The following is a 10,715-nucleotide window of genomic DNA, read 5'->3' on the forward strand; positions in this document are numbered from 1 at the left end:
CTTCTCGGCCTCCTCCCGACCCCTCAGACATCTTCGGGCCCGCTCCCGGTAGTCTGTCTCTATGTGCATGCGGGTCTCAACCTCGTGGAGATGCTGCAAACAGCGGGTGGAAGAGCGAATTAGGGCTAGAAACTTAAAGCTAAAAACGAGAGTCAAAAGACAAACTTACCCGGACACCGGAGCAGTAAATTCCGTCCAGGAAGCTGTTGTAGCTCATGGACCGGATCTCGGCCTGGTCGGCCGGGAGCAGCGTGACTCGGAAGACCTGGCGCGCTACTACAGGATTGGTGAGGGCCGAGTCACCCTCAAAAACCTCCCACCCGGGGAAGTACAGCGTCCTCTCTGGTCGGGCCTCACCCTCCGAGGGACCCGGGAGACCAAGTCTTGCTGGGCTCGACGAGGACGACCCTGCAGCTTCTTGGCCGCTTCCCGACTTAGGCCTTGGCCATTGGGGTCGGACAGGCGGCCGAGTCGGCCGCTGCGAGATGGGGGCTGGGCACGCGAGCGCTGCAGAAGTCCCCGCAGAGCTCGAGCCCCCACGGTCGGAGCTCGGTACCTCCCTTCGAGCAGGCCTGGAAGCCCCGCCCAGGGCTGTACCCATCTCGACACCCGCGCCAGACAAAGTTCTGGCTTTCTTCCTCGGCTCAGGCGGGGCTCTGCCAATCTCGGCTGCCCTCTTTCGGAAGCGAGCGTAGATGGCTGCATTCTTTGTCACCATCTTCGGAACGTCTGGAAGAACAAAGAGTTTAAATGTTAGGAAAGAAGAGACAGAGCAGAACAAACGACAGAAACCATCACCCTTACCCTGAGGGCGCACCGAGCTCAAGCCTACGTTGACTAACGCGTCCTCACTTACGAGGTCGTTCAGAAGGATGTTTTCCTCGAGGCCGTATAGAGCATTGAGGATCCTCTGCTCATTCTCGGACAGTTTGGGGAGTCTGTTAGCATTCTTGAGCCGAGTCTGCCCCCACCTGGGGTCGAATCCCCATGACCGCTCGGAGGACAAAAAGAAGAGTTTCTCCTTCCACCCGTGAATGGATGTCGGAGCGCCCCGAAAGAATGATCGACCACCTCGAAGGGCAAGATAAAGCCATTCTCCGTCTTCCGGGTTGGACTTCAGTAAGAAGCACCACCGAAAGACGTTGACAGAAGTCGGTATTCCGTGCGCAATGCACAAGGATAGAAAACCGACGATCGTCCTCCACGCATTTGGAGCGAGCTGCGCTGGAACAAGTTGGTAAGTCACCAGGAGCTCATTCACAAACGCGTGGAAGGGGAACCGCAGACCGGCCCAGAGTGTTTCCAGATGCACCCCGATCCGACCCGGGGGGGTCTCGTCACTCGATCCCCCAACCCCGCAGGTTCCAGACGGAACCCCCGCTGAGGAAAAAACCATTCCTCAGCCATCTCTACTTCCTCACCGCTCATGGTGGATTCGAATTCGTTCGGACCACGACCCATCTCAGAAAAATGATCAGAGGGAAAGCAAAAACCTCCGAGCAGACAAAGGGGGAAAAGGCACCTACTGAAATCTTCGCCGGAAATATCAATGGATCAGAGAGAGGCGCAAAAGCTGCCTCGGAATATCGCCGGAAGGAACAGAAGGTAGGAAGAAGGAACAAGGGGCGACTATAGCGGCAGCCAAATAAAGGCCCCCGGGGCCAGAAAGGGCATTTCTATAGACCTCTCCGACGGCCCGGATCGGCGGAACAGGATCACGCCTTCCGTCTAGATCGTGCCATGCGTCAGCCCTAAAAACCGAAACGACATATTAAATTTAGACCGACGCCTTGAATACAAAATCAAGAAAGCGCCGTATCGGATTGCGAAGCCCCATCATGAGCTCACGAAGCGAGGACGCTTCGAAAAGCGAAAGGGTGTCGCCTCGTCTCCTCCCATTAAAAGCGCCTTAAAGCGCGCGGAACGCCGAAATAATTCGAAATCTCCTGGCCCCCACCAACGCGGTAAAAACAGCTACTTCCCACGTCCGAGCTCGCTCAAACTCGAAAGTCGGGGGTAGTGTTGGGGGAAAATCAGTTACTCCAAAACGTATAGGGCACGCGGTTGGCACGTGCCTAAAGACGTCCGACCAGGAGGCGCCCGACCAGAAGGCGTCCTACCTGGAGGTGGTCCTACCTGGAGGTGCCTGACCAGGCGCCCGACCAGGAGGCGCCCGACCTGGAGGCACCCGACTTGGAGGTGCTTGACGAGAAGGCGTCTGACCTGGAGGCGCCTGACCAGGCGCCCGACCAGGAGGCGTCCGACCTGGAGGCGCCCGACCAGAAGGCGTCCGACCTGGAGGCGCCCGACCAGAAGGCGTCCGACCTGAAGGCGCCCGACTAGAAGGCACCCGACCTGGAGGCGCCCGACCAGGCCTTAAGGCCCGCAACCAGACCTGGAGTCCGTTCAAGCGCTCAACTCCAAGGCTCCCCGCCCAAACACTTGGCCTTAGCATCCTCGACCTTGAGAGCTTGGTCTCCCAACTGCACCGTCCACCTGCTGCAATCACATCCACTTGCAGTCCGACCAGGGACCATGCCCTGCCATTGCACTCAACAATTAATGCGCATGGCCTCTGCTGATCTCCGGCTCACTCAACAATTAATGCGCATGACCTCTGCTGATCTCCAACTCACTCAACAATTAATGCGCGTGGCTCCTGCCATTTACGGATCTCAAGCCCTCCATGACAAATCCGCCCGGCCGCGTCCGATCAACCACGACGACTCATTACCGTCAACTTGATCTTCTATGTGCAAGGCATTAATTCGCACGATCGTGCATTAATCCGACACATACAATCATACGGTAATCCGTTCGCTCCGTCACATCGCAGGTATATCTATATCCCTCTATAAAAAGAAAACTCGACCTCCGGAGAGGGGGTTGGCTGGCAAAAACTCGAAAAATTACTCTCTCTCTCTCCACATATTTGCCCCCTCTGACTTGAGCATCGGAGGGCCGGCGCCGGAAACCCCGGCTACCGGCTTCTTGCAGGTCTCCTGGAGAACGCCGCCCGCCGACGGACCATCGCCACCTATCATTCCAGCACCGGAGCTTCTCCTCCTCAGCCGACGGCCGCCCCGGGTCCAAATTCCAGCAACAAGATCCATCTCATTCAATAGCATATGTTGTCACATAGCATTAATATGCTGTCAAATTGGCCTTAAATCATGCCCGGACGCCTCAGATATACAAATCATTTTGCATGAAAGATGTTAGTACTGCTTGCTTCCTTATTTTGCTATTTATTACACACATAACAATGTTCTCCAAAATCTATATTCCTAACTATAATATAATATATTACTTGGAATGGCCAATGAAAAGAAAAATATATTTCATATTAAAATATCCAATGATGTGCGACAAAGTTGAAATTTATAAATCTATTCCTAAATAAAAAATCAAGTTCTCTTCGTATATCTATCCCTATCCCTAAATTAAGTTTTTGTTATACATCTATCTCTATTGTCACTCTCCATCTACTTTGGAATAGCCAATGGAAAAAAAACCTTAGAAAGTTTTTACATATATTCTCCTTTTACAAATACCCAATTATATATTTATCGCTGTAAAATTACAATTTACATATTTCTCCCTAAATTGAGTTTGTTTAGGCATATATGCCTTTGTAATCACACTCCATTATATAGCACTATTAAGATGGCATTAAAGTAATTAAATCTTCAAAATAAAATTTTTACCCCCACAAAATCAGATCTAAAAAATTAAAATTAAAATATTGTTTAGAATCTAAATTAGGCCTTCAACCATTAAGTAAAAAAAGAACTTTTTAACTATTAAGACAACATTTATTAATGACTCACAATGGTTATTAATTTTATTTATATTGATTGAATTGAAAAATTCCCACTACATACCTCAATTTTCTTGGATATTCTCAAAACATACCTATTTGAAATAATTAAAAGACACTAATTAAGTTTCATTAATATTATATTTTTTCCATATATTAATTTTTTTTAAATTACATGGATTTATGGTTATTTTATACTCATCTTGCTACCAAAAAGTAGTGTAAAATACAAATCTACATGATTTAAAGAGAAATATATCTCATTTTCTTTTGAATATTTTTAAAATTTAAAATTTATTGAAATTTATTTTATTTCTTTAATAAAATTAATATCTTCTAATTTTATACATTAAATTTCTGCAATTTTTTTAAATAGTTCTAAGAGAAAGCGATAGCAGAAGTGTATATATATATATATATAATGTCAAAATAAATATACAAATAACAATTTATAATTAGATATTTTTCACTACTTTTATGGACACCAGAGTTTCCCTCGATCACATTTCAAAATCAAAGAGTCAAACCATGCTATCTACCTAATGGTGCTCCCTAGCTTTCTTCATCCAATTCATTATGGTAGCTGGAAAAATATTTCTTCTAGTTAGGAGCCTTGTTTTACCTGCCCGTGCTTTGCAACCACATCAATAGCCTCCGAGTCCGGAGGTTTTTCTTTAAGACCATTAAACTATGAAGACAAAAAGAGCCAGCCGAACGACCCTCTCACCAACCTTGTAGGTGGCAGACCACTTGGCCATCGTATATGAACTCTTTTAGTGGGTAAAACCGGTCAGATGACCAGCTCCCACAAGGAACAAACCACCTCATACCAAGAACACTCTTCATGTACATATCCTCCATTAACTCATCCTATAAACCATTGAAAGATTCAGTAAGAAGTAGACATAGAAACCATAACTCAGCAGTGAGAAGTAGATGTCAGAATCTCCTCATTTCTACCCCCTTTTTTTTTCCCTTTCCCCTTGAATAAAAGCACCCTTCACCCATAAGGAGAAACCTCAACTCTCCAATGTCAAAGTAGGAAAAAAAGCAAAAAAAAAAACTTGTTTTTTGGGGGGGTTGAGATATTTAGGGGACCATGATCAGAAGAAGGCAAAGGGGGAGGGGTTGACAACAATATGCTTGAGAGGGTGCGCAACATCACCACCTCCTGCATGCCTCACGAACTCGGCGGGGGTGAGGAAGCTGCCATGGCACACACAAACTATTCTCACCTCTCCTCCCTTCTTATATTTGTAGAGGAAGCCTTCAATTCTTCTCCCATTAGGACCATCTCCCTTGGTAAACACACATGGCATCTCTTCTATCATGTTTCTCTCCATCTCCTTCATCACATTGGCTCTCCCTGCATTCTTCTTTGCAGGATCCTCTTCCCCTCCTCCGACAGAGCCGATAGCCTTCCCGACAGCGGATGTTGCAGCATTGGCTGCCATTTTGTGATTGGCATGTTCTGGCAGTGACTGGAAGGTTGAGGGGCTCCTGACTTCAGTGCAACTGGTGAACCCAGATACGTCGAACCCTGGGAAAAACAAATGACAATGGAGGAATAAGTTGTTGGCAGTTGAATTATAAACAACATCAATATGAATAAACCCCTGCATGTTCTCATTTTGATTCTTCTTTTCCTTTATTATTTTCCCATAGGTAAATTGGTGAAACATTAGAAACACAAAACCAACCAGCTAATGACTGGTATGGAGATAGTAGAATATCCTGACAAAATTCAGCTAATATTGGTTCTCAAGTCAGGTAGGTCACTGCTCCATTCCAAACAGGAATCGGCGTTGCAGGTTTTGATACAGGACATGCTTGTTTAATTGCTGACTCTAGCACAAATTATAACAATGTATATCTGAAAGGGATCAAATTGCTAAATATAGTAATAGGTATGCTCATACCATATGTATTTTAGAAGCAATCCTCATTGCTATGGAGATATTTCTATACATATGATTCCATGATGTCTATCAGGTAAATAGTGAGTTCGAAATGGAAAACAGATGCAATACTTTTTTGCAATTTGTGGCTACTACTTCAGCACCAACATGAACTTGAAATGGAAAGAAACTCTGCTAATCATCAAACACATTCTACTAATGGGATTGAAATTAGACTACAGCTATAATTAGACAGAAGGCATTGAAATTGTACGCAGGCTGACTTGAAGTTCCAGTCCACCCCTCTGAATCTGGATTGGATCCTCATCCAATGGTTTTGCAGAGTCAGATACCTGTTGGAAATCTGTCGTCTACGAACACGACATCATAATCTTCTGTTAAACGAACATGACATCATAATGTTCCGTTAAACGAACATGACATCATAATGTTCCATTAAACGAACACGACATCATAATGTTCCATTAAACGGATAATAAAAGTAAGGCCTTACAGTTATGGGAAGGAATCTGCCATCAAAAAAGCATATAAATTCTTAATTTTCAAGCAAATTGAGCACAGTTCCCTGCTAGACAACAGGCAATCACTTGAAGCTCCCAATGATTCCCACTGGGGTATCAGATCATTTAAATAACCTTAAACATTTCCTTTCAAGAGATTCATAAAATGACACTAGACTCAATAAGAATCAAAACAAACCAGCCAGTGAAAAAGAGTTACAAGGAAGTAGAGGCATATTAGCAACCAGAAAGTAAGATAAAAGGATCAACCTACTGAAACCTCAATAATTACTTTCCTGAAAAAGGTCAGCAACTAGCACACTATACACTGAAGAAAATCCAATTCAAAAAAATAAAAATCTTTAAAAGCACAGTGGAACAGAGAAGTGGCAAAAACATCCTAAAGATCATCAAAATTGTACATTTTTCAACAAAAGAACAGAATCAATTTAACAGAAAGCACAACAAAAATACCCACCCACAGCAACCATTATGACAGGACCCAACCATCCTCTGTATACTTCCTCATGCTGTGGGAAATAAAGCAATCTAAACATGACTTTTCCCCCAAATCTCAGTACTTAAGCGAGCAGCAGACCCACCAACCTCCGATTCCAACCATGCCAACCTCAAACAAAGATCAATTCATCAACAGTACTACTACTACTACTACTACGAAAGTTAAAAAAAAAATCACTATCAAACAAAAAATCGAGATAAAAAGAACCAATTTTTGTTAAGCAATTTCGCAAAAACTCGGGACATAAATTTAGAAGCAAGACAAGATCTTATACCTTGCTTTGGCCGGCTCTCGTACTCGGACATGCCGGAGCTACTCCCTTGCGATCCAATCGATCCCTGCGACATCGGCCAAGAAGTCGCCTGGCCGGAGCTCGCCAACCACCCCGGCAGCCCTGGAGGAGTAGCAGCATTCACCACCTTTCCGAGATGACCACCGCCGGGAAATCCATGGCCCCCATTGAGCCCGACCTCAAAGTTCCCCACCTTCATCGCCGTCGGCGCCGCCGAGCTCTGCCCTCCCTCCCAATCGTCATCCGCTCTCGGCCCCCGTTTCAAAGAATTCCTCTTCTCCGACCTCTTTCTCCTAGCTTCTAACCTCTTTAAGCTCTGGAGTTCCTTTCTCTTCCTTCGCTCCTCCTCGATCTCGGTCGGAAGAGAGCTCGTCCTGCTGAGGCCGGTGGCCACCGGGAACTCGGGCTCTGTCGGAAACGACGAGAATGAGGCGATCGAGGACGATCGGACGAGCTTCTTCCCCTTGGGGTCGCCGCTGAAGCACCCTCCGAGGGAGAGCCCGAGGCTGAGCTCGATCTCGTCGTAGTCGCCGCCTGTTCCCTCCGGGTGCTTGTCGGCGAAGCTATTGCCAGCAAATCGCTTCAGGAAATCCTTCGAAGCGCTCTCATTCCGCGAGGTCATCTCCTCCTCCATCGAACCAGAACAAGCAAATGAAGAACCAAACAACTAACCAACAGGAGAAAAAAATAAAATAACCGAAGAGAACACGCAAAAAAGCTACAGTATTTCTACCAAAATTTCATCTTTTATTACAAGTTTGTTATTTTTATAGAAACATAAGAATCCATGACTACAGATTCAGCTTTGATTCAGGTTTTTACGAGAAATTTGCAGAAATACGCAGAAAAAACAGCGAAATAAAGCATACAAGCCATGATACAAGATCAACAAAAAAAACAAACAAAAAAGAGTGAAATAGAGGAGAGATCTAACCGTTCTCCTACCCAACGAAGAAAGCCAGCAAACAAAAGCGAAAGGAGGAATCGAGGAGAGAAGCCATTGGAGATTTTTGGGAGACTCGAATTAGAGATGGAATGGAGGAGAGGGAGAGAGAGGGAGCGAGAGAGGGAGAGAGCGTCTCTTAGTGCCCCTGGAAATTTTTGCGGGATTCCGGAAATGCCCCTCCTCGTAGCCTGCATCGCTTTCCTTGCGCCACGTGCCTGGTCGGAGGGCGGGAGAGGGGACACGTGGCGAAGCCCGTAGCCGGAGTCGTCGGCGAACGAGCGGCGCCACCCTTCGGCTCGCGAGCGGCCATCGTGGTCCTCGGCCTGTCCAGGCACACGTGTCCTAAGGGCAGAGGCCCCGCTCCGTCTCACACGTGTCGCCCTTTTATCCTATCGCCCGACGGGTTGCTCTCCCTCTAGCTGTCTTCCATTCCCATCCCGAGCTAAAAATCTCGACCTTTTGCCTTCATGCAACCCACAATACGTTCTATGCGGGCGGAAAGATCCACCGTCGGATTTTTTCCAATTAATCCATCGAGGAACGCGGACGGTAAAGATTACTACCGTACAAAACTCTCTATGCTGGCAGTCCGCTTCATCCGACACGTGTTGGAAAGCATCTCTCCCGAGGATGGAAGCTACTGTCCTGCACCAAAACCCGGTTATTTTAACGTTTATTTTGAATAAATTAGTTAATAAAATCAGTCGTTTCTTGAACGGCCGTTATCACGCCATATTAGCAGGTGCGAGGTTGGAGATTGTACATGGGCATCAGGTGTGTGGACTCACAAGGAAAGGATGTGGTCGCCGAGTTTTGACCACGATGGCATGCCTGTGGACGGGGGAGATCGGCGAGGATTTAGAAGGAGCGGTCCAACGTCCGTCGTGGGCTGGACACGTACTACTTTAACTTTTCGGACAAGAAGCGGGGCCCGCTTGGCGCCTTTTGAGGGACGAGAGGGCGCCGCATCTGCTGCCACGTATACAGACAGGCCGCCGCGCGACACGTGTATTTCCGGTACCTCGCGTCCCACAAGCAGCGCATCCTTTTGGACAAGTTGCCCGCCCCGGGGGAGCTACGTGTCGCGCTCTCGGACCGGAAGGACGGGCCGTGACGTCACCCGTGTTTGACGCCACGAGATCTTCTTCGGATAGCCTGACGGACGCGTCATTGCCGTTGACGTGGGCGGACGGAAAGCGACGTTCCCGTCATATCCCCCGATCCACGTGCCGGTCAGGTGACCGGAATCCGAGGGCGCCACCGCCACGCGTCCCAGGTGAGTTGGGGGGGACAGAATCTTCTCTCGAAGTTGATTGCCCGGGGCTGAAGGTGGCGGAAATCTGGTCAGAATATTAGGCCGGAAGTAGCTCCATCATCAGCCATAAACTGTCCGTCGGACGGCCCTGATGATCAGGTCTCTCAATTGTATCTTTTCTTGGATGGCTCCTAGTTTATATATATTACATGTGGGTACCAATGACTTAATTAGTTGAAATGTTAGGTTATATTTCATTGAAAAACATATTGGATGCCTCGACCTCGAACCGATCTCAGAATAAACATAGATGAGCAACTTCAGCACTAACCATACAATCTGGAGGATCTCGGGTATGAATAATATGCAAGCAATATTACTTATAGAGATCACACTTTACTGAAACTCTCCTTTCTGTATTATTGCTTCTCTATCTTAATTTAGGCAAAAGATGGCTCTCCACTGAAAACTCTAAGGCAAGCAGACTTCTTACAGGCTATTTTCGAAAAAGATCAACTTCCTACACCTCATCCATTTCGATTCTTGCTGACCTTAAGGCCATCCTAGCCATGCTCCGACCTCAATTAGGAATTCAATGGCAATATAGGCGGCCACAGCTTTTTGCTCCCACGTTAATAAGAAGAGGGGTAAAAGATCTCAAAAGACGGGCTCTCATAGCTTAAACCTCTTATGATAAGAGGCTTCCACCTCTTGTCCATCATCTTGCTTTTTTTTGTTTTTGGTAGGTTAACAGGTTTATGGGCTGCCCAGACTAAGGTGAAGCTCGAGGCCGAGGTGAAGTCCAAGACTGAGGTGAAAACCAAAATCAAGGTGAAGTTCCAGACCGAGGTAAAGACCAAGGCCGAGGTGAAGTATGAGGCCGAGATGAAAACCCCAGACCGAGGTGACGACCGAGACAGGGGCCAAGATCATCATCTTTCTGTAGATTTACTAGCGCCCTCCAAACCTCCACAGTCGGACCGGGTTCCATGGCAACAAGGTCCAATCATGTTGGTGTACATTTAGATGAGCCTAAGGTTGCAAGTGGCCATGCCATCTAGGATGGATGCCATATGGCATGAGAGCAGCATCTTTCGTGGTTGCCTGTCTCATCTTGTGGTTGGCAGCTGATCAATGAGACCCATATCCTCTTCCATGCACCACCTGGCATGCACTTTTTATTGGCCAAGGCTGCAGCTAGCTGTGACTTAAACTGCACCCATCTCAATCATCCAATTGCACCATTGCTATCAACTCTTCTCTTGGAAAATGACTTGCCTTCTGTCATCCTGCACACATATGCCGAATCAATTTTGGGCATCTAGTGGGTCATATCCAACTCGATCTAGATTCACTTTGGATGATTTATGGGGTCCAAGATTTCGAATCGAGGTTTGCTATAAGTTTAAAGAAAACTATCGTTGTTCGATCTGATCAAGTTCATTCAATTTTTATCGCGGCCG

General features: G+C 46.9%; 1 protein-coding gene across 1 annotated transcript; it reads right to left on the reverse strand.

Annotated features, from left to right (window-relative positions):
* Positions 1-4,665: 4,665 nt before the first annotated feature.
* LOC103722088 (ninja-family protein 6-like) lies at positions 4,666-8,146 on the reverse strand. Its single transcript, XM_008812530.4, has 3 exons — positions 7,986-8,146; positions 7,034-7,718; positions 4,666-5,360 (listed from the first exon to the last, which is right to left on the reverse strand). The coding sequence occupies exons 2-3, from the start codon at positions 7,683-7,685 to the stop codon at positions 4,924-4,926; spliced, it is 1,089 nt and encodes a 362-aa protein (XP_008810752.1). The 5' UTR covers positions 7,686-7,718; positions 7,986-8,146; the 3' UTR covers positions 4,666-4,923.
* Positions 8,147-10,715: the final 2,569 nt, after the last annotated feature.

Source organism: Phoenix dactylifera, chromosome 6, assembly GCF_009389715.1.
Source record: "Phoenix dactylifera cultivar Barhee BC4 chromosome 6, palm_55x_up_171113_PBpolish2nd_filt_p, whole genome shotgun sequence".
In the NCBI taxonomy this organism is placed as follows: Eukaryota; Viridiplantae; Streptophyta; class Magnoliopsida; order Arecales; family Arecaceae; genus Phoenix; species Phoenix dactylifera.

Excerpts from the sequence above, each read along its gene's own strand:
- LOC103722088 (XM_008812530.4), bottom strand. The coding sequence starts at position 7,685 with ATGGAGGAGGAGATGACCTCGCGGAATGAGAGCGCTTCGAAGGATTTC. Across the intron at positions 5,361-7,033 it reads CGAGAGCCGGCCAAAGCAAG|GGTTCGACGTATCTGGGTTC; the intron begins GTATAAGATCTT and ends TGTTTTTCCCAG.